General features: G+C 42.6%; 1 protein-coding gene and 1 non-coding gene across 16 annotated transcripts in view; one reads left to right on the plus strand and one right to left on the minus strand.

Moving 5' to 3' along the window:
* Positions 1–24,506, plus strand: part of DTNB (dystrobrevin beta) — a 255,173-nt gene that overhangs the window by 195,680 nt on the left and 34,987 nt on the right. For 12 of the 15 annotated variants that reach the window (XM_067703515.1, XM_067703518.1, XM_067703528.1 and 9 more), the window contains 4 exons: positions 3,970–4,055; positions 4,928–5,041; positions 10,072–10,168; positions 15,050–15,070. In XM_067703515.1, coding sequence (XP_067559616.1) covers positions 3,970–4,055; positions 4,928–5,041; positions 10,072–10,168; positions 15,050–15,070 — 318 coding nt within the window. Of the gene's footprint in view, positions 1–3,969; positions 4,056–4,927; positions 5,042–10,071; positions 10,169–15,049; positions 15,071–24,506 lie in introns of those variants that run through there. The other 3 variants (XM_067703517.1, XM_067703519.1, XR_010934112.1) reach the window with 2 other exon arrangements.
* On the minus strand, positions 13,033–13,139 carry LOC137206254 (U6 spliceosomal RNA). Its single transcript, XR_010934570.1, has one exon. It is a non-coding gene; the product is annotated as a U6 spliceosomal RNA (small nuclear RNA).

The raw sequence follows: 24,506 nt of genomic DNA on the forward strand, positions 1-24,506 counted from the left end.
TACAGCAAATTGATTCAGCTATATATATAGTTATATCCTATATGCTAATATATATGATAATCCTATATGATATATAGGATTATTTTCCATTATAGCTTATTACTGACTTTCCTTGTTTTTGATGACCTTGACAGTTTTGAGGAATGTCCCTTAATGGGGATTTGTCTGTTTTTCTCATGGTTAGACTGGGATTATGGGTTTTGGGGAGGAAGAGATAAGTGCTATTTTCCTCACATCACATCATACATATATAGTATCAATGTAACTTATCACTGTTGATGTTGACCTTGATCACTTGGCTGAGGAAGCTTTTGTCAGGTGTCTCCGACATAAAGTTACTCTTTTGTCCCCTTTCCACACTGTCCTCTTTAGAAGGAAGTCACTATGGACAGGCCACGCTTAAGGAACAGGGAGTCAGGCTCCACCTCCTTGAGGGCAGAGTATGTACATATGTTATTTGGAATTGATTCCATGTTTCCCTGTTCAGAATCCTACAGTGGCTTCACACCACATTTGGAATGGAATGGAAACTCCACTGCATGATGAAAAGGTCCTTCATGATCTGGGCCCTCCCAGTTTATCACCTCTCCCTGCCTCATAGCCGCACCACTCCATCAGTACTGACCAGAACACACCAACCTGGAGCACTTGTAGGCCTTTGCCCTTCTTTCTGCCCAGCAAGCCCGACCCTCCCAACCCCCAGACCTTCACCTGGTTTGCTTCCTAAGTTCATTGAGTCTTTCATAACTATCTCATTGAAAAAATCTTCTGTCTCAGTTTATTCTGTGTCATAACCCTATATTTCTTCATCAAATTGATCACTACTGATGCCATATATATATATATATATATATATATATATATAACACCTACATTTATTTATTTATTATTCTCTCCCAATATAATGTAAGCTACATGAGGGTAGAGGCTGTATTTTATTCACTAATGCATCCCTAGTTTCTGGAGTAGTATCTAACACATATTAAGTCCTCAGGAAATATTTGTTGGATAAATGAATGAATGAACATCTAATTTTTGAAAGAAATCATCTTTAGGGATCTTCTGGCTAAAGTAATCTATGTCTTTATAAACTGTTCCCTCTTTTTCCCTTCAGTGTCCTGGGGGCATTTTAGGAAGGGATACCTGGCTTTTTTTTTTTTTTTTTTAAAGAGTACTGTGGTGTCTAAGATAGTCAATAAATAAAATCCTACATTTCTCTGTTATTTAGTGTACACTCAACTGTGTTTGACATTTGTCTGGGTGAAACAAGCCATCATTCAGCTGTCCACTGGGGGCTCCCTGCTGTTACGTCCAGGTGGAGGAGCTAGGGTGCAGGCTGCTCCAGGTGGGACTGCTGTCTAAGGGTTTGAATCTTTTTCCGCCCCTACTTCTTTGTATTTGAGTAACAATGCTTCTTGGTGCCAAAGAATCTTTCCTGGTTAGGAATCACTATTGATAATAATTCTTGATTCCTATGTTAACTTCCTCTTTGAAAAATGCTTCAGCATTGCAGTCAGACACTCAAAACTAAAAGGATTCTTTAGAAATTTCCAGTGAAATACTGTAGGGTTTTTTGTCGTTTGTCATTATATGAAACAAATTCCTTTCAGAGCTCATTTCCTCATCCATAATTTTGCCTGGTCCCACTCTCATAAGGAGCCATTAGTTTTAACTCTAGTCTTCAGGAATTGTAAACCTTTTATTCATAGCAGTTTTACTCTGAGGCAGGCTATTTTTCTGAGGTTCAACTCAGGCTCTCACAAGACTGAATAGAATATATAGAGAACTTGCTCAGTCGACTGCTGGTCTACTCTTCTCTGGAGGAAGAAAGATCAGGTTTTTTCCTTTTAAAGAAGGAAGTTACTTGGTAATTGGATAAAAGGCTCCCACCCAGATTTGCTATGCTATTTTGCCCCTGTTTATTTAGGAAATTTCACATGAAAAGAATTACTTATTGCATCTTTAAACTCTAGACAGGAAACGAGGTTTCTGCTTCATCGTAGATCATGTTTTGGGAAGAACCAAGAATATCTGGAGTGAAGTGTAACTATACCAGAGCCTTCATTAAGAGCTTCCACTCTGGTTAATCAATAAAAGGGAAATGTCACCTAGTCATCCATTTTCCTATTTTGTGTTGATTGGCTTCCTTTTTTTTTTTTTTTTTTTTTTTCCGGTACGCGGGCCTCTCACTGTTGTGGCCTCTCCTGTTGCGGAGCACAGGCTCCGGACGCGCAGGCTCAGCGGCCGTGGCTCACGGGCCCAGCCGCTCCGCGGCATGTGGGATCTTCCCAGACCGGGGCACGAACCCATGTCCCCTGAATCGTCAGGCGGACTCTCAACCACTGCGCCACCAGGGAAGCCCGGCTTCCATATTCTTAAAGGAGGTATAAGGGTCAGACCCAGTAGTGAATATGCAAATCAAAACCATAATGACTCCTCCAAAGAGGATATATAGATGGCCAATAAGCACATGAAAGTATGCTTAACATATTAGGGGAATACAAATCAAAATCACAAGATACCATTTTATACTCACTAGGATTACTGTGATCAAAAAAATGGACTATAACAACTGTTGGCCAGAAAGTGGAAAAAATGGACCCCTCATATATTGCTAGTGGAAATGTAAACTGCTACAGCCATGTAGGAAAACAGTTTAGCAGTTGCCCAAAAGGCAGTTACTATATGACCCAGCAGTTCCACTCTTAGATATATACCCAAGAAAAATGAAAGCATGTCTCTACACAGAAACTTGTCCGCAAATGCACATAGCAGCATTATGCAAAATAGCCCGCCAAAATGGGAACCCAAATGTCCCCCAGCTGCTGAATGGATGAACAAAATATGATGTATCCATATGGTGGAATATTACTCATCTATAAAAAGAAATGAAGTACTGATACATGCTACAACGTGGATGAACCTTGGAATCATTTGCCAAGTCAAAGAAGCCATACATAAAAGATCACATACTGCATGATTCCATTGGTATGAACTGCCCAGAGTAGGCAAATCCATAGATAAAGAAATTAGATAAGTTGTCACAAGATGGTGGAGGGGAAATGGGGAGTGACTGTGGGTTTCTTTTCGGGGTGATGAAAATGTCCTGGAAGTAGATACTGATGATGGGCTCACAACCTCATAAATATAGTTTAAAACCACTGAATTATATACTTTAAAAGGGTAGGTTTTAAGGCATGTAAATTATATCTCAATTTTTTAAAAAACCCACAATTAGGTACTTCACGCCCACTAGGATGGTTAAAACCAAAAAGACAATGACAAGTATTGGTGAGAATGTGGAGAAATTAGAACCCTCATTCATTGTTGGTGGGACTGTAAAATGGTTCAGCCACTTTGGAAAACAGTTTGACACTTTCTCAAAATGTTAAATACAGAGTTAACCATATAACTCTGGAATTCCACTCTTAGGGATTTACCCAAGACAGATGAAAACATGTATCAATACAAAGATTTGTAAATGAGAGTTCAGAGCGGCTTCATTTGTGTTAACCAAAAGCTGGAAACAATGGAATACTATTCAGCAATAAAAAGGAAGGAACTCCTGATGCATGGAGCAACATGGATGAACCTCAGAAGTACCATGCTAAGTGGAAGCCTGCATGTTGTATGATTCCATTTATATGAAGTTTCTAGAAAAGGCAAAACTGTAGACAGAAAGCAGATCACTGGTTGCCTGTGGTTGGGGATGGGAGTGGAAGTTGACTACAAACTGGCATGAGGGAACTTTCTGTGGTGATGAAAGATGTTCTAAAACTAGACTGTGGTGATTGGTTTGCATAACTGTTTAAATATACGAAGACTCATTGAATTGTACACTTAAAACGGGTGGATTTTATGGTATGTAAATTATACCTCAAAAATCTGTTTTAAAAAAAATCAACAGTCCATCTGGGCCTCTGGATATATTTGAATAAAAAAAAAAACCTTTCTTCTTCCTCACTGTAGACCCGTCCTCCCACCGACTTGAGCTTTAACTTTGATGCCAACAAACAACAAAGACAGCTTATTGCAGAACTGGAAAACAAAAACAGGTAAGAATGCAGAGGTCGAGCCAGTTTCTGAAGCCCAGGATTATCACGTGAGTATCTGATTCTCATTTTCCTTGCAGTCTAGGTGGGTTTTGACCACAAAGGAAGATCCCACCTCAGTGAAGATAGGCCAGCCCAAGTCCGGTACATGCCCTGGACACTAATTTGTATATCTCTGCATGCTGTTCATTCTGGTAGTCCAAAACCCCGCTCAGGTGCTCTCAGGTAGATTCTTTTTCTCACCCACCAGTGTGTTCCCCTCCCATTCCTTTCTCCACTCTACTCCCAGGAGCCTTTGCTGTGTCTTGTCATCTTGTCCTGGCCCACGATGCAGCACGCGACTGTCTGGTCTCTCACTAAAAAGCCATTTACAGGCTTGGCGACCAGACAACACACCATTATGCACTGAAAAAGCAGAAACCAGGACAAGGAAATTGGTCATAATGTAACAGGCACAGTGGAGGAAGTGGCAACCATCAGATCTCGGGGTGGGAGTGGGGTTCAGGAGAAGAAGGGAGACAGAGGAAGACTTGAGGGGAGTTAGCACAAGACTTGCATTAGAAGGTTGCAAGTTCCCCCCAGACAGGAACAGACTCTTCTATTGATAGTTGTCCTTTTTCTTCTGTGGAAATTTTTCAAGTTCTTGAGAAGAGGGTTTGTAGGACTTTTTCTACCACAAAGAATTGTTTCATCGAGGAAATACCGAGTGCAGCAATTTTAAGACGGTGTCCATTTCACATCTTGGTCATTCAGAAACAATCAGAACAAGATTGGTAGAGGCAGCATGACTAGAATAAAAACTTCTAACGGAAAAAAAGAGAGGGAGCGAGCTGTGAAGCCGCACGTGGCCATCTCTTTTTCATCCATCTCTCTAGAGAGATCCTGCAGGAGATTCAGCGTCTCCGTCTAGAGCATGAACAGGCTTCCCAGCCCACTCCGGAGAAGGCCCAGCAGAACCCCACACTGCTGGCAGAGCTGCGGCTGCTGAGGTAAGTGGGGAAGCTGCACCGCTGTCCCCAAGTCATAGTCTGCTACAGTAGGAGTTCATATCCCAGGGAACCAAACTAGTGGGTTAGAATCTGTTTATCGGTTTAACTCGTCATGTTAGAACAAACAGCCAAAGCGTTCCACTCATTCTGTTACTGCTTCAGGTGTTTGAGTCCCTTTATTAATCACTGTGAGATCTCCTGCCTTCATTTCAGAACTAGGTAAACACCAGGCGCAGTGTTTACACTTTTGTGATTGCTTTAGGAAGACCACTGTGCTGCACTCAATCTTCTTATCTTGCAAATTAGTCTGACTTTAGAGACTCCTGGCAGGAGTAACGCTCTCCCTGTCCTTTGAGTATGTTCTCCCGCGCTTCATAGGCAGAGCAGGATTCCGTTGCGGGAACTCCCCTGAGATGTGAAACGAAGCGGGAATCCCTCGCACCATGGCTGTGGTACTTTCTACCTCAGCATAAGTATAAACTGTCTCAAGGATGGAGAGACTAAGGACGTAGGATCAGGATGGGGGTAGAGAGCAACTTCAGCTCCCACTTGGTGCTGTTTTGGAGGGAATGAGGGCATCTTCCAGGAGAGTATAACGTGAGCGTTATCCGAGCAAAGTTATTAGGGTCTTATTTCCTATCGGTCTTAGAAAGATGTGTGTATACTCTTTGTAAGTGAAGACATTATGGAAACTGAGTGAGTGACTTGATTCTCACCAGACCTCTAGATTTCCAAATAGTGGGTTCTTTCTGTTTAGGTTGTAACATTTGACATTCTGCAGTTGATTTTTAACGTGCTGTCACCTGGGATTCTGCATAGCCGAATGTCCTTCCTTAGTTCTTCCTTCGGCTTAGGTCAACTCATCAAGAATTTAAACCACGCAGATGAAAATCATTAGAGACACAGAGATTCCCATTCTCCTAAAAATTCATTTTAGTTTCTAAATTGATTAGCAACTGGGCTGAGATTTTGGTTACTCTGGGTCCACGGTCACACATTTGAGATATCAGCATGGTTGGTGTCACACTAGGGAGGATGGGAAAGCAAAAGCTGCTGACTCAGGTAGAGCATAACTAAGCTATCAGTGTAAGATACAGCTGTTTTCTTTCCTCACCTCAGCTCAGGCACAAGTGACTGTTTCGTATCTAGAAAAGCAAAAAACTGTCATACTTTATTTTAACTATTGCTGGAACTAGGATTGCTGAAAGGGCTTCTTTATGCTAGAGGGATCTGAAAAACCTGTAGATTTAGTAGGCAAAGGGCTGAGTCCAGCACTGTGACATAAGGCAGTGAGAGACAGGAATTTAATCTAAATACAAGGAGGGTCTAAATCCTGAGAAATCAGAAAGTATTTAATCTCAAAAGCAGCTTGTATACCACTGAAAAAAGAGTGACTATTTAATAAGTTTGCCGGATCGATTGGTCATGCATAAGGACAAACATATTGGCTCTCTTCCTCACACCATATACAAAAACACCACCGGATGCATTAAGCATGGAGACAGAAATGTTAAAACTTCTAGAAGAAAACGTAGGAGAGTTTCTTTAGGGTTTTGGAATAGAAAATATAATTTCTCAGAATTACTAGCCATGAAAGAAGTTGGTGTATTCATCTATATTAATATACGAAGTTTTGTTTATCACAAGACACATAAAGGGCAAAATTCATTTGTAGGTTCTGACATCCTTCTGGTTTTGATGAATATACATGAATCCAGGAACTGCCAATACCCAGCTAGTATAATAAAGCAAGATAGAGAATTTCATCCATAGGGTTAGTGGTTATGAATCCTGACCACCAAGATTGTCTTTTCCCCCTTCATTATTTTTAACGGTATATTTGTTATTATAATAATATATGACAAGTGTGTGAGATATGAAGCATAATGGTAAAATGAACACCCAGGAACTCACATCCTACTTGAGAATTCATATATTGCTAAAGCCATGTCATCTGTAAAAGTGCCCCCCTTATTCCACTTCCTTGCTTCTGCCTTCCCCACAGAGCTAACCTCTATCCAGAATTTGGTTCATCATTCCCTTTTTTTTTCTTTTTTTTAATATTTACTTATTTATTTATTTGGTTGCACCGGGTCTTAGCTGCGGCACGCATGTGGGATCTAGTTCCCCGGCCAGGGATCGAACCCAGGCCCCCTGCATTGGGAGCATGGAGTCTTAACCGCTGTGCCACCAGGGAAGTCCCAATTCCCTTGCTTTTTAAAAGAGTATTGTCAAGTATGTGTGTATGCCCACGTGATAAAGTGTCTAATTTTGCTTTTTGTTTTTTGAGCTTTATAGAAATGGTATTCCATGCAGTCTTCTGGGACATTTTTCCCCCTTAATATAACTCTTCAGGAGCCTTCCATGTTGTTGCATGTAGCTGTAGTTCATTCATTTTTGCCACATATTGTAACTATTTGATCATGCACAGCACAAAGAAAGAGTACTGCATCCAGGCTTGGGGGTTCAGGGAAGAAAGGCTTTCTAGAAAGCTGAATGAGTCAACTCCTCCTTATTGAGTTTATACCTGCACTGGAAATTTAGGGAGTATGAAGACGAGAAGACAATGATTCTATCTTAAAAATTTATAATCTAGTTTCGGAAACAAAACTTAAAATAATTTGCTAGTCAGTTAAATAATATTGTACAATGTTAATAAATAGTATGGATATTAGAAGAAATGTGAGTAGGGAAAGGCACAGACACACACACACACACACACACACACACACACACACACACACACACACACACACACACAGGCTAGAAGCGATTTGACGCTTGAAAGTGCTGGAACTTGGGCTGGACCATGAAAGGTAGGTGTGGTTTGAATGGCGTGTAGGACAAAACATTTAAGATTAGAAGCAGAGTTGGGATTCAGCAAGATTCCCCAATAAGTATGACACATTTCAGACAGGAGAAGGAGCCTTGGAGCTAAGAATTTGTTTTCAGTCATCCAGTGAATTAATCTTTAGAGTGCCAATGATGGGAGATAAAATTAGTTGGATAATTGAGACCAGATTCTGAGAGCCTTAAGTGATAGGTCATTGGAAATCCTTGGAGGGCTTCAAATAATGATTTCATTAAGTTCACTAGATGTTAATTGAGTCCACACTGGATGCGTGATATTCTCTTAATCATTAAATATAAGCAAAGACGAGTAAGGTCATCCCCTGACCTCAAGGATTCTGCATCATGGTAGGAGTGACAGCAATACAAGGTAAAATATATTAAGTGCCACAGAGAAGCACCAACTGCTATGTGATTAAATAAGCAGGATCCTATACCTGCTGAAGTAATCAGGAATAGCTTCCTGGAAAGAGTGACGTTTGGGAGGGACACTAAGGAGTGAATAACATTTGGAAGAGAGTAGGGGAATACTCACTTGAGTAAAATGATGCAGTCTGCTTAGGGAAAAGTGAACCATGGCTGGAGGTCCAGACATGGAAGGGAAAGGGAGGTAAGGAACTAAGGATAGGAATGTAGGCAGGGTCTGGAGCAGCACTCTCTGATAGAAATATAATGTAAGCCGTACGTGTACCAAAAATTTTCTAACAACCATGTTGAAAAACAAAGGAAATAGGTGTCACTAAAATTAATACTATCGGGCTTCCCTGGTGGCACAGTGGTTGAGAGTCCGCCTGCCGATGCAGGGAACATGGGTTTGTGCCTCGGTCCGGGAAGATCCCACGTGCCGTGGAGCAGCTGGGCCCATGAGCCATGGCCGCTGAACCTGCGTGTCCGGAGCCTGTGCTCCGCAACAGGAGAGGCCACAGCAGTGAAAGGCCCGCATACCGCAAAAAAAAAAAAAAAAAAAAAAAAAAATTAATACTATCTTTTATTTAACCTGTGGGAATATAAAGATAGACATGTGATTTCCAAGAATCATCTGAATTGGGTGACTGATTGAATATAGGAAATGAACAGGAAAGTGTCAAAGAGGACTGAGTTTTTCAGCCATGACAGTTAGAAGAAAAAGTAGGAGAGAAAGGGAAATTGAGAAGAGAACCATTTAGGGATGAAAGTCTCAAGTTTGGTTTTGGACAGATTGAGCTAGACTTGTTGACATGAAATCTGTCCTCAGGGAAACAGAAATCTGTCCTCAGAATTCTCTTAGACACAGAGTCGTCCTGATGTCTGTCATACTTTTGGAACCTGATGTGTGGTTCTGGAAGCACTGACTCCTGAACCCTGTCTTCCCTGAGCAGTTTTCATACATTTTTTTCCACTATTAATTTTAATTTGGACTAGTTTTATGTATAAGTGAGGCATTTGGCTTCCTAAAGAATTTTTTAAATCACTTTAATAATATTAACAATACTTTTTCACTGTACGGCAATATGTACTTTCCAAAGCATTTTTTTAAAATAAATTTGTTTATTTATTTTTGGCTGCATTGCGTCTTCGTGGCTGCACGTGGGCTTTCTCTAGTTCCGGCGAGCAGGGGCTACTCTTCGTTGCGGTGCGCGGGCTTCTCATTGCGGTGACTTCTCTTGTTGCGGAGCACAGGCTCTAGGTGCGCAGGCTTCAGTAGTTGCAGCACGCAGGCTCAGTAGTTGTGGCTTGCAGGCTCTAGAGCGCAGGCTCATTAGTTGTGGCGCACGGGCTTAGTTGCTCCGCGGCATGTGGAACCTTCCCGGACCAGGGCTCGAACCCATGTGCCCTGCATTGGATTCTTAACCACTGCACCACCAGGGAAGCCCTCCAAAGCATTTTTACATACTATTCTCACAGCAGTAAAGAAAAGTGAGCAAAACAGATATTAGCACCATTTTATGTATCCAGTATCAGAACTTAAATGATTTGCTCAGCATCTCATACACTGGTAAGTAGCAGAATCAGGTCCAAAACCCATTTCATCTGGCCTTCGACTCTTCTTTGAGGATCATTTTATCTTCATTTTCTTTTTTTTTTTATATATTTGTTCAGTAGCACATTACAATTTTTAATATTTTTAAATTACAGTGTCTTTTTGTGATCTAACTGCCCTTCCATCTCTTCATTTCTCATGAGCTTTTCCTCTCCGACAGGCAGAGGAAAGATGAGCTGGAGCAGAGGATGTCAGCGCTGCAGGAGAGCAGGCGGGAACTGATGGTCCAGCTGGAAGGGCTGATGAAGCTGCTGAAGGTAAGAGCAGCAGCCGCTCAGGTCTCCTCCCACCTCCCAGCTCTTCTTGTCCATCTTCACCTGCACTTCAGCTTCTGCCTCCCTGTGATGTCAGACAGGATGAGGCTAAAAGGTTAACTCTTGCTGCCTAGACTCAGTTTTCAGGTAGACCTCTCTAAAGTTAACCTAATTCAGTATAAAAGCTACCTAAATTAGTGTAAAGCCTGATTACAAAAAATTAGTATCTGGAACTAATGTCCTTGAATAGTTGCTTTTATGAATTAATAAGAATGTTTATAAATCGGATATTAGTTATGTGAAATGAATATTTCTCAACTACGTAAAGTTTCTTTTAAGACAGGTTTTCAAATATTCTACCTAAATGCGTAACAAGTATCGTGTCCTATTTTAATAAGTATTACAGAGGCAAACCAAAGTAATCAACCAACTCTAATCAATAATTTTACTCTATTAGGAACAATAAAATAGCTCTAGGTTTGGTATATTGGGGCTTGCATAATTCAGGCCTCACTATCTATTTTTAGTGAAAAATATATTACAGCCCCTACACCCTAGAGCAGACAAAGGCGCACTTGGCATTTAAATGTCCTCACCTGGATGATTTGACTGGCACTGAATAGAAATACTTACCCAGCTCTGTAGCAGCAATACAAGGACATATTTGTTTATGCTATAAATTCCTAAGGCCTGTCTGTCTATACTGTGAAACCATTGTATTTCATGGTATGAAATACAGAATGGAAATCGCAGTGTGGAGTACCTCAAAAGGCAGGCTGAGGGGGTAGATTTAATCCTGTGATGAAGTGGAGTCATTAAAGGTTTTGAAAACGATAGTTTAGGAAAATGTACGTAGCAGGTTGGGAAGAGGAGAAACTAAAGGATAACAGGAAGCTACTGAAATCTTCCAGACCCGAAGTGACAAGGGCCTAGGCTAGGAGGGGTAGCCCAGGAGCATGTCAGCTTGAAGAGTTTGCTTCAACTTCTCCATTCTAAACCAGCCCTTTAAAATAAAACCAGTGGGTATTCAGCAACTTGGGTAAACGGAGTGTTTGTGTTTTAAACTGACTTTTGGCTTGCTCAAGACAATCACTTCTTTTAGTCTTGAGCTGAGTTTTTTTCTAGCTTTGGTCCTGGGTATTTGGGGTATTTTGGGACATGTTTCTTCATTAACCCTGTTAGCAGGATGTCTCCTGAGAAATATTTTGTCTAAATGGGTCTTGTTTAAAGAAAACCTTATGCGTAAAACCTGGCCCAAATCCTTCCAATAGTTGTCAAGTATCCAGCTGAGCAACCCGATCAGCCACCCAGGAGAGCAGAGAGGTGCTTAAATACATTTGGCCAGTGTAACATCTGGAGCCGTGTGGGGCTTTGAAAGCCCTGCCGTTGTGGGGTTGGTCCACCCACAGGACAGAAGGTCATGGGGGATTCACCTGCCTTTCAGAAGAATGTTCTCAAATATTACCCAAACATAGATGGGAAGGTACCCTTTTTGTAAAAGGCAAAAAGGTTTATGCAAACTGAAGGGAAGTCAGAATGCATTTCCCCTAAGTATCACAGTAAGCTTTCCCGTCAGCTGATTGCCCTCAGTGTTCCTTAGAGTTCCTGGCTCAGGTCCCGTGTGCCTTCCTAAGACCTTGTCATGTACCTCTGACACTTGCATTCAAGGCCTAAGCAGAATGAGCTGATGTCTCGAACTGTATTCCCAAGCCCTGAGTTTCTTTGTATTTCCAGCTGTTGTCTTACAGTTATAATTTCTGTAAAATAACCAGGACCCCACTGCTCTGCTTTGTAGGATATCCTATCAAGTTCTTAAAAGCCTTATTATTTACCCACCTCACAGGCTGAGGTCATTCAGAAAGGGAAGAAGAATTGCAAACATAAACCAGGAATGTTGTCTTTTTATCCATTGATTAAGAGCCATGTTTAGGGTATGTGGTGTATAATGGTGACTAAGACTCAATCCCTGTCACCAAGGAGTATCAGAGACCTTCTTATTGTTGTTGTTTTTTTCCTAATGACATAATGTAGACTGACACTCAAGTACCCGTGTTTCAGAATGTATCTTTTCTTTACATTTTTTCCCCTGATTAATGAGTATATATGGATAACCTCTACCTCAGACTTATTTAATCTAAAAATAGTTGTGTGATGGTGTTTTAGTTTCTAAATTACGTTCCCAGTATTTTTCTGCCTCATTTTCCATTTTTCCAGTATTGCTTTTGAAACGCATTTACCAGATGAATTCTGTAGTTTTAAATTTTAACCTCATATGCAAATGAGGTTTTGAATATAAATTTTTTTATATAGATGACTACAGTGGCTATGGCATTACTTTGGCCATCTAGCCAGATATCCCCAATGTGACGGGTCTCCCATGTTTTTAGGTGACTTGAGCAGTCCTAGGTTTGCACTTTATAATTAAGGCATTATTACCCCCTTTAAATCAAGTTGGCTCCTATACCTTGTCACCAGTCAATGTTTACTGACCCCAACTGACTAATTGATAACAGAAAGGTTCTAAGACCTTATATCTGACCTGTTTACTGTGTTGACAAAGCCTTCAAAGCTATATCTGATTAACTTTTGTGAGTTTGGATTATACAACACCATCCTAAGTAACACTTTGCCAAAGTCCACCCTCTCCCAATCCCAGTGCACATGGGGGGCCTGTAAGTCCTGAAAACACTGACCTGTCCACTCTCTCCATCCTAACCTGACATGTGTCTACTGCAAATTATAATGATTTTATATCAATGGATAAACTATATACAGCAAAGTCACCAAATGTACAAACATGAAGCATTGCCTTCTGAATTTTTCTTTTTTTTTTTTAAACATCTTTATTGGAGTATAATTGCTTTAAAAAAAATATGGAACGCTTCACGAATTTGCATATCATCCTTGCGCAGGGGCCATGCTAATCTTCTCTGTATCATTCCAATTTTAGTATGTGTGCTGCCGAAGCGAGCACTGAATTTTTCTATTCTATTGAACCAAGGTAATATTGTGTCCAATACCAAACCTGGAGAAAACAGTGAACATAGGGAGGTGTTTTAGAAACAGTTCTAAGAAATTACATACTGGTCTTTTGACCTCAGATGCAATTTCAGCTTGTCAGGATTGCCCCATCTCTCCCCTACCAATTTCCATTTCAACATTTAGTGCCAGCCATAGAAACACATTTTTAATTGTTTAATAACTCTTCTACGGCTGGTTGCCTTGCCTAGTGAATGGAAGAAAAGTGTTCTGCCTCACAGGGAAGCCTGACTAGGCAGGGAGATCACTTCCCAACTGTAAAGCTCTAACCCCTTCTACCTGGAGCCATGCATACCAGACGCAAAAGCTAAAAGACGCTCACTCCTTCAGGCTAACTCAGCGAACGCTCAGGGCCCTCTTTGCCTGGGTGCCTGTGCTATTAGGTTTGGCCAAGCATCTAGCAGCTGGTTTTGATAATGAAGAACATCTTCCGGCACTGAGCTGGGAGTCTTCTCAAGAGAGTTCTTGGTGCCCATTTAATTTCTAGTGCATGTCTCTCCCTTGTGGGAATAAAATGACTTTCTCCAAATTCTTACTTTCCCTCTCCCTTTCGTAATTCCTTGGCTTTACTGAAATCATTCTCTCCATTGCACCCAGATCTGCAGACTGAGAAGCACTCATCCATTCCCAAGACTTCCTACACACATGTTTAGTAAAGGCAGTCTGCACGGATGGATCCAATTTAAATAGAACCATTGCAACAGATTTTAGATCTGTGTATTTGGGGCAAAGAGCAGAGGCGTCCTGACCACAGTTGCCCATGATGAGGCACAGAAAAAGGAAACAAAGAGACCCATTAAAAGACAGAGTAACTGAGAAGCACAAGACTGAGGAGAGAGGAACTCGGAAGTGTTTATCTCATCTTCATCGTGCTTCCTTCTTCAGTGTCTAGAGGTGCATTCTGAGAGCTGAGAGTTAGCAAGGGCCTGCTCTGAGCACCGTCACTGTAAGGCTCTGAAAGACAGAGACCATATCTTACCTTCATGTTTCCAGTGCTTCACGCATAGGGAGCATTAAACAAACCTTTGTTCAACTAATGAGACACCAAGGTCAAGAATTCTTTTTGAAAAGCCTCTTAGGGCCTTGAAACAGTTCCAGTTTATAGGGGGAAGGGGATGTATGTGCATCCTTGAAAAGGACCACGCAGCAGCCAAAAGCTCCGAAAGTGGAAGACAGGGGACTAAATAAGAGAATCTGTAGTCAGATGGAATTTCCAGTTTCTAGGAAGTTCTTAAGAGCAGTGGTTCTCAAACTAGCAGGATTCAGAATCCACTGAAAGTTTCCTGAAACAGTGCTGCCCCCACCCCAAGAGTTTTGATTCCATTGGTCTAGGGGGAGACGGGGCAAAGCATGCATCTCTGACAAGTTTCCAGATGCTGCTGCTCCTGGTCTCTCTATGTTCTGCACTTTGAGAACCACTGACTTAGAGAAACGTACCTAACACATGTGGATATGGTGAATCGTGAAACAGAGTGATCACGGAGCTTTTGAGTCATGGATGAGCTGCTTCTTTCAGTTTACCCTAAATAGTGATATAACCTCGGGCAAGTCAGGCTCTCTAGGGCTTTTTCGTGTATAAAAGGGGAAGTTGGACTAGAGGGTTTGTAAGGTTCTTTCCTTCTAACTCTAGAAGTTAGCATTTAAAGAACTGGATGGGGCAGAGGCTTGCCATTTGCTCTGTCCAACTGATGACGCTCTGACGGTGGTCAGGCCCTTGGATCTCTGAACCCATGGGCCTGGCCTGGTTTGCCCTTTTCTGTCTTTTTTTTCCGGTTGTTTTGTGGTGATGGGCATTAATTTCTCTCCTTTTTCCCCTCTGCCTTTTTTCGTCTTCACCACCTCTAGGAGGAAGAGCAAAAGCAGGCAGTAAGTGAACTTCAGAATTCCCCACCTGGCTCTTGCTTCTTTTGCATGTTGTCCTTTGCCTCATATAACTGTTACATACTTTCTCCTCTCCTCCCTGTACCAAGATCATCTCTGCGGAACTGGTTATGTGTAAAACCCTTAGCAGTTCTCTCCGTGGTGTTGTAAAATGGCCTAAAAGGCCACGTCATGTTTACCTAGTAGAGCATGTTCTTATTTGAAACCAGAGCTTGTTGAATTTGTTTTCAAAGTACACATCTGTTGTGTTTATTTAAATATGCATGACTAGCCAGGCTACAGTTACATTTTCCTGCACTTACATTCTCTGCTGCTTCATGATTAGGCTGACTTTAATTGCTTGAAACAATTTTCAGGGTGGTGGGAGTGACCTCAGGGTTAAATACGATGTCATGAATGACTGTGCATGAAAATGAGTAGTTCTTTTGATAACTTTAGATGTCCTTTAGTCTTGAACAGTCTTCTGGACGTTCCAGCTCCAGTAGCCTTCTTAACACAGTTACCAATGAAAACTAAGTGACTGATCATGCTGTAAGTGACTTCCTGTTCAAAGCCCACTCCAGAGGGAGCTCTGGTTTTTCTGAGCTGCAAGGTGTTTAGGGAAAGTTTATGTTTGTTTTTATTTTCCCTGACAGCCACTAACCCACACAGGAAAATCAGTTGAGGGCTTATCCACAATGATAAGACTATATGTTTATATCATATAGTAAGGTTTTCAAAGCGTACATTTTTCACACAAACTAAAGCTGATTTTTAATTTACCTCAGGGCTTCTCTTTAAAGAAAGAAATGTGAAATGTGTAATTCAAAAAATGTACTCACTTCTTATTTCAAAAAACAAATGTATCCATGTTTCAGATTAAGAATAGGAATATAAAACATTATATTTACTATTATTTCCAGGTAGGAAAGCAATGGAGTCATAGGGTAAAAGGGAGAGGAAAGGAAGGAAGAGATGGGTAAGGAGGGGAGGAGGCAAGAGAAGAGGAAAGGAGACTGTCAGGAAGAGGGAAAGAAGACAGAGCATGATGTCAGGGTAGGCTGACAACCTGTACATCTCAATGACTTTAATGTAACAAAATTTTATTTTTGTCTGCGCTTTATTTGGTTTTGTTTTTTCCTCGTTCACACATAATTTATTACTTTGATCTTATGGCACTTTTGTGTCAATAGGTACATTCACATGGGCAAAGCAGGAGAAAACCAGGATGGAAAGTCAAGCCCAGCCATTAAATGCTTCTGCCAGGAAGTGACACACATCACTTCCACTCCATTTCATTGGCCAAAGCAAGGCACACGACCACACTTAACTTCAGTGGAGGCAGGGAAGTATAATCCTCCAGTTTGCTTAGAAGAAGTAGAGAAGCAAGTGCTGGTAATGCCTGCCACAAACAAGAGGATGAGTGAGATTGTGTTGGAGGGAGGGAAAGAAAATATCTGTTCTTCCTGTTCCCTTCTCCCCTCCTTTCCCTGACAGCCTCATCCCCTTGCTGTGACCACACCCTTCCTGCAGATCAGGGTATCAACTGACCTGTAGTTTCTGGCACCAGCATTCCCCTCCTTTTATTCATCCCTCTGCGCCCCAGAGATGTGCTTTACAGGTAAACCACTTCCTGGGAACTTCCTCCAGCAGTCCACCCAGACTAGCATCTCATGATCCCTTGCTGAATGGGCCAGCTCAGAGCAAAGCATGTAATCGGGCACACCCACACCCAACCTGAGAACACCTTTCAGAGGAGGGCAAACATTATGGATATTTATGTTAATGGCAGCAGTAAGGGCTTCCAAGAGACACTTCATTTTTTAAAACTTTTATGGATTACTGTGTACTCCAAGAACCAGAGATTATCACTGCTGTCATATTATTTCAGGTCAATTTAAAGCTGATCTTGAGCAGACAGGGAAATAAATAACAACATGTTCATTCCAGTGACCTTTGATTGTGTGTGAGATTATCTTCCCCTTGAGGTTGGCAAAATGAGAAGCTAGACCCAGATCACTGAAGCCTGCCACTAATGAGCCACTTGTGTGTGTGTGTTGGGAGTTCTCGGTGGCTTGTGTGTGTGTGTTGGGAGTTCTCGGTGGCTTGTGTGTGTGTGTGTTGGGAGTTCTCGGTGGCCAAGGTCCTGAGCTCATGTTCTAGTTCTCACTGTCCCAGGGGACCGTCCAGAGCATGAATTTGTACAAATTGTTTTTCCCTCATGTTTCCCCACTATGGTGAGGTAAGACATTCTGCTCTGTGGATATAGGTAGAAATTTCCTCTGTCTACATCACAGGTTTAAACTGTACCCACCTAAGGCTCAGCAGTGAGGCTCAAATGTGAACTGAATGGCTTTGCATAGTTCAACATTTTTAACATGTACAGCTGGAAAGACTATAGAGCTTTAGAACTCAAGCGTCTGCTTTAATCTATATCATTACCGAGTGAGGCACCAAAAGGTATTTACCACAGAGCTACATCGTAACCCTTTCTTCCTCCCAGGTTCTGGCTGGTATAGTTTAATTTCTTCCCTATCAAAATGTATTACCCTATACGAGTCATAAAATAATTGTAAGACTTTTTAAATGAAGAATTTACTAGACATCTTCCCCAGACTGGCTCTGTAAATCCATTATAGAGAACTTTTTATGCAGTTTGCCTTCCTCATTCCCTTTCAGGGATTATTTTGGCATAGGGGAAATTGGAGGGAAATGGGTAATAACTGTGACTTTAACTGTGACTTGCGGGGCTCTGGTTCTACCTTCAACCTCAGCCACTTTTCCAGTGCTTTAGTGACATTAGTACCTCAGCTGATAATTCTTCTGTCTTCCCTTTCTCCCCCCCTCCCTCCTTTCCCTTCTCTTTTCTCAGCTCCAAGGTTTATAATTAAGGGCAGAACTGCCTGGCTGTTTCAGATAAGACTTCACTGAGTGACTGTTCGACCCATGACATACCCTACAGTTTAACAGGCTCAGGAATTAGATTGTATCGGTTGAGTCAGGGTTAATCAGGCCCATGATAATCGTCAGACTGTAATTAAAAGACCGTGTCTGCCTTTTTTACTACTGCATCCCCTTGCTGCTAGCCCAGTGCCTGCCACATGGCAGATACTCAATAAATAGCGGCTGAATGAAAACTGCTGTTAACCAGATTTATAAGGTTTTAACTTAAAAACAGTGTGAATTCATAAGTTTATTCATTGTAAGGGACATAACTGGTTCGAGTACCTAAGGCAATAATTTTGCTCAAGAGACTGAACGATGGTTAGAAATGTCCCTTATAAAAAGAATCAGAAGAACATATTGCAGTGTTACCAAAAGAATAGGAAGACCAAGCTAATATATTAGTAGTATTATTAACTCTATTATTATTCCTGTCTAAAGAAAAGATATGTAGAGTAAAATCACCCTCTTTTTTTTTAGCACAGATAATCTACAAAATGCAGGATATCTATAGTTATTTGTATCATTTGAAAATATTTTGAGCATTTCTCAGTAAGAACCCAATGCCCACAACCAGAAATGTATACAGAGGGGTACACTAAAGTCACAACAGACTGGTGAGGACCCTGCTGGCAGTGGCGTTTACTGTTGAGCTGTGGGCTGCTCCCTTAAGGTCAAACAATATCCCAGTCCTAGTCTGGAGGGATTCCAATGTACAAATTTATTCTAGGGACACCTTAGGGTTCCATTTTTCCCACAGACTCAACATACCATAAAATTTCACTGTTGGATTGCTGACACAAACTAAAATGAGCTATCCAAGGCAAGGTTTCAGTTTATTCATGAGGGATGTATTTCTTTAAACATTCCTCTGGTTCCTCCTATTGGAAGATCATCACTTTTTGGAACTTCCCTGGCGGTCCAGTGGTTAAGACTCTGGGCTCTCACTGCAGAGGGCACGGGTTTGATCCCTGGTCGGAGAACTAATATCCCACATGCCGCACGGCCGGTCAAAAAAAAAAAAAAAGATCATTACTTTTTATATACAGATCAACATCAGAGTTAAAGACTATAACTGTAGACAGTGATGAATAAGGATAGGGGGCTCCTGCAGGGGTGGCCTTGATCCAGGTTCGTAGGGTGGTGGTCCAGAGGGTAATATAGGTGGTACTCTGAAAATTATGTAATTGGAGGAACCTTGGGATTCCACTAAGAGAATATGGCCACAGTTGGGACCTCTCTTTCTACTTCAGCCAGTTGGGATATCAAGTGGATCTTGCCCCACGCCCTTTCTGATTTCCAGAACTGGACAAACACCCCAGCACAACTCAACCAAAGAAAGCATGGTGTGGGCTGGCTGTCAGAAACCCCCATCTCTGACCGCGGCTTCACCTAATATGCCTCAGAGGAAGGGCGCTCAACATTTAGTTAGCCAGGTTGACCCATGAGGCCTCCATGACGAACCTAATGAATGTTAACTTAGTAAGTTTGAGAGAAAGTACTTAAAAAACAAAGCAAACAAACAAAAAAAACAACCTACACAACAACAAATAAAAACCTCCTCTTTGTCCATTAAAGAGATTACTGGTAAACCCCTTGATGTGTTCCTGGGTCAGGTTCCCTTTTGGTTCACTTAACCTTTGGACACAATCCCATTGGGAAGCGATTCACATGCCGCCCTAAAAATTTCTGGATTCCTTGGTCCCACCATACTCTGAAATAGAAGCCTGAGTCTACTGCTTCCTGAAAAGCAAAGGATTGCTATTTATGTCTTCAGCAATGTCTTACTACATATGTTGAAGTGAGCAGTGGGTGAGCTTGGCCTTTTGGAGGATCAAAAGAGAAATCCTGCACAAATCCCACCCTCCAATAGTATGATCCTTATTTCATGGGTGGCCTGATGCCCTGTATACAGAAACAGAGGCCAGGGCAGTGATATCTGGAGGCTTAGGCACCACTGCTGCCCTCCCAAGTTTGCAAGCTGCACCAGTGGATTTTGGTAAACAAAGATCAATGTGCTGTACTCTGTGACTATGCCCCCAAACCTTTAGCCTCGCCTGGCCCAGTCCTAGTCTGTATACGTGGACTCCGGCTGCCCATAGATGGCCTCATGGAAGTCTACAAAGTATGCTCATTTATCAGTCTTGGCCCGTGTACTCCCTGTAGAGACCTGGTGGCTTGTTGGGGGGGTTTGTTTGTTTTCTCCAAAAGAGGAAATATCATAGCAATATTGAAAAATAGGAACTTGCATTTCACTCCCCCAAAACTCCTTGAACACCAAGAGGGAGTGTATAGTCTGACAATATAGAGGAAATAGCTTTTGGGTCTTTGCAGCACCCTCAATGTTCTTCATCACTCTCATCAGTCACGAGCTGAGAGACTGCCTTACCTGCTTGTTTATTTCCCCCTGTCCTATATGTCTTTTCCTGTTCTGACCAGAATGCATACAACATATGAAAAATATACACCAGGGTCTCTGGGAAAAAGTCTCCACACACCAAGCTGGAGATAGCCACCTTCCACTAGAGGAATATGAATTCCTAGGACACAGTATGTCCCCCCAGAATACTACAGTCTGGGTCTCAGCAAAGCATCAGCAGAAAAGCAGATGACTTCTAGGTTTTGAGCCCAGGAACCTGGGAAATTGACTGAAAAAACGAAACTGGGGAGATGATGTGGGTTATAGAAAGGGGACTTTAATCTGATTTTGAACATACCGAGTTACATAGCATAGGCAGGCAGTCAAGGTTTGTGTCTGGTCTTTAGATATTTAGGGATAGGCAGCTGGAAAGTTAGAGGGGAAACAGGGCTAGCAATGGAGATTTGGAAGTCTTCAACATAAAATTAGTGTTGAAACCATAAACATGGGCCGTAGGGAAAACGCATAGTGGACAAAATGAAGAAAGAGGAGGTAGGAGGGTAGGACTGTGGGTTCTCATGAAAAACCAGAAAGTTTCAAGGAGAAAGTTAATAAGGCAATAAGACAAGGATTTGACAATAAGGAAGTTATCAGCAACCTTGGAAAGGAAATTTTCAGTATGGCATAGTGTAGACAGCTCTGAAAAATTGATTTTGTCTTGTCCAACCTCCTCACCCCCACCCCCATTGGTTTCACCTCAACGAAGGAGGGAGTTATATCTTCAGTCTGCCTTATTGGGTTACGTGTGAATAGATTGTTCTGACTCACGGCACCTTGTTGACAAATCCTCATTTCTCTTCTATCTCACCATGTATATAACCTTTACAGACCTCAGTTTTCTCATCTATAAATTTCCAATCCACAGTTCTTTGATACTTTCATCACTGATACCAATCGCTATATTGGGGAAAGGCTGTGAACCAAGAAGGGTCTGCAGAAATCCAACTGGGCTCATTTGACTGATGTTTCCTTTTGTGACTTTGAAATCCTCTGGCCCTCGATTCCTTGTCTGGGTTTTCTAACCAACTCCTTCCCCAGGGTTTATTCATGCCAACCATCTACCTCCCACTTTTCCAGACAAAAGAAAGCATCCTAAGAAAACATCAGCTGCTTGCATGATGCCCTCTCTTTTGGCTCATCTCTAGGACTCTGGGCCATGCCTCCCACTCTCTTTCTTTTAGACCTCACACAGCATCCTCACTTGGCATGAGATTGGATCTGTGACCCTCCACTTGGAGAGCACCTGTAGGCATTTCCTCGAATCCTGATGCCATGCCAATCTCTAGGGTTTTATAGCTGACCTAAGGCTGGTTCTGATGTTCCAAATTAACAGCAGTGCCAAGGTAGGGAGCTTCCTGGCCTAGAGTCCTTAACTGAAGTGAACATCTGCTTAATTTCAGCCAAAGAAGCATATTATAAAGGATATGATAGACTCCTTTGCACTCTTCTCCATTTGCTGCTAATCATAATTTGGCAAGTAGAATTACTCCCATTTGGAGCTGCAGTATAGATGCCCAGTGCTTTAAAAAAAAGAGAGAGGAGAGAAGAAAGAAATATAGAAGCATGTTTTAGAAAATTAGAGGCAATGGGGCTTCCCTGGTGGCACAGTGATTAAGAATCCGCCTGCCGGGCTTCCCTGGTGGCGCAGTGGTTGAGAGTCCGCCTGCCAATGCAGGGACACAGGTTCGTGCCCCGGTCCGGGAAGATCCCACGTGCCATAGAGCGGCTAGGCCCATGAGCCATGGCCGCTGAGCCTGCGCGTCCGGAGCCTGTGCTCCGCAACGGGAAAGGCCATAACAGTGAGAGGCCCACGTACCACAAAAAAAAAAAAAAAAATCCGCCTGCCAGTGCAGGGGACACGAGTTCAAGTCCTGGTCTGGGAAGATCCCACATGCCGGGGAGCAACTAAGCCTGTGTGCCACAACTACTGAGCCCATATGCCACAACTGCTGAGGCCTGCGTGCCTAGAGCCCGTGCTCCACAACAAGAGGAGCCATCGCGGTGAGAAGCCCACGCACTGCAATGAAGAGTAGCCCCCACTCACCACAACTAGAGAAAGCCCGTGTGCAGCAACAAAAGACCCAACGCAGCCAAAATAAATTAATTAATTAAAAAAAAATAAAATTAGAGGCAATGCAGAAAGACAGTTATCTGCAGCTAGACAGTTACCTTTAATAAGAATCCATGCCAACTCACTACTGCTCTACAAAGCTGGCTAACCGTAAATCCTTCAGTGCTTTTATTATTATGTATTCTAATTAATATATATGACATTCACTGTTTATTCACTGCTTTCACATTTCAAATTTCAGCTCCTGTATTTAACCAGCTCAGACCTCAGGAAACCAAGAGAGAATCTAGGAGACTCTCAGGCCTGTAGCTGTCCCCAGGACATCTCCCAAATGTGCAGAAGATTATCAGAGTTCATTCTTGGCCCCTTGAAGTTTCTAACCTGAGCTGAGGCTACTGGTGGCCTGTCTTTCCTTCTGCAGGAGCTCACCACCTGGGACAAGAAGCCCTGGACAGGCCACCGACTTTAGGACCTCGTAACTCTGTCCCCCTCAGCCAGGTTTTCATCCTCAGCACTATGGACATTTGGGGCCAGATTACGTTTTTTTTTTTTTTGGTGGGTTGGGGCGGGGGGTGTTCTATGCATTGCAGCATGTCGAGCAGCATCCTTGATCTCTACCTACTAAATTCCAGTGGGAGCACCACACCCATACTGACACCCACACCAGGTTCCTAGCAGGTAAAATTATCCCCAGTGAAGAACCACTGCTCAGGAATTCCCTAGTGGTCCAGTGGTTAGGACTTTGCACTTCCACTGCAGGGAGCACCGGTTGGATCCCTGGTCGGGGAAGTAGGATCAGAGAACCTTTCTCTGTGATACCAGTGTGAGCCCTTGGGGCAGTCTCCGCGTCCCTTATCCTGAGGTTTAGATATGGGATGGATGGTAAAAGATTTCCAGTCACCTTCCCCCACAGATCACCCCTTTGTCCATATGTCCTGCTTCTGTTAACATCATTGCCAGCACTCCCTACATACATGCTCTCTTCCAGTCCCCTACTCTCCCCACACAGTCTAGTCAACTTTTTCTCCAAAACTTGCTTGTGTCTCTCTCCTCCCAATTCCTATCACCATTCTCCATTCCAGCCTCTGTCATCTGTCACCTGGTCTCCCTCTCTCCTGCCTCCTGTTTCTCAGTCCCTCCTTCACTTTGCCCTGGAGCCAGATTCCTAAATCAGACCAGACTGACCACACCACTCCCTCCTCAGAAGTCTTCACAGGCTCCCTCTGCCATTGCCTATAGCAGGGGTCAGCAAGCTTTTCCTTAAAGGGTTAGGTAGTAAGCATTTTAGGCTTTGTGAACCAAATCAGAGATATTATGTAAGGACTTATATAACCATTTAAAATAAAACCATTTAAAAATGTAAAAACCATTCTTAGCTCACAGACTGTAAAAAAGCAGGTGGCAAGCTGGATTTGGCCACGGGCTATAGTTTGCCCATCTATCGCCTAGTAAATAAACTTGATGACCATTTACTTAAGGCTCTGGATGATTGTGGCCCACACTTCTCTTTCCCACCATATATCTTCTGTGCTCCCTGCATACTAGTGTCCCCACATGCTCCTCCCCTCCCCTGCAACACACACATACAGCTTCCTCTCTCATGGTGCCTCTGTTCATGCCCTTTCCTCACCTGGGTTGCCCTTCCCGAGCCACTTCTGCCTATTGAAATTATACCCCTCAAGACACTCTCAGATGCCACCTCTTCTGTGAAACCTTACCCTGTTCCAGAAGGTCACAGTTAAACTCTCTCGCCTCTGTGCCCCTTTTCCTTTGTACCTCTGCTACGGTACGGATTTCATCCTCCTTTGTATGCTAGCTGCGTACATGCCGAACTGCCTAGGAGGCTGTGAGCCTGCTGAGAGTGGAGACCTTGCCCCTTCATACCCCTACTTTGCACCTTTCAAAGTGGAATCATGGCAGGTAGTACCCCATTGAGCCAGCATGTGAAGCACTTTATGTACATCCTCACCAACCCATGAAGATATTCTTATCTCCACTTTACATGTGAA

This window comes from Pseudorca crassidens, chromosome 14 (genome assembly GCF_039906515.1).
Source record: "Pseudorca crassidens isolate mPseCra1 chromosome 14, mPseCra1.hap1, whole genome shotgun sequence".
Taxonomy (NCBI): Eukaryota; Metazoa; Chordata; class Mammalia; order Artiodactyla; family Delphinidae; genus Pseudorca; species Pseudorca crassidens.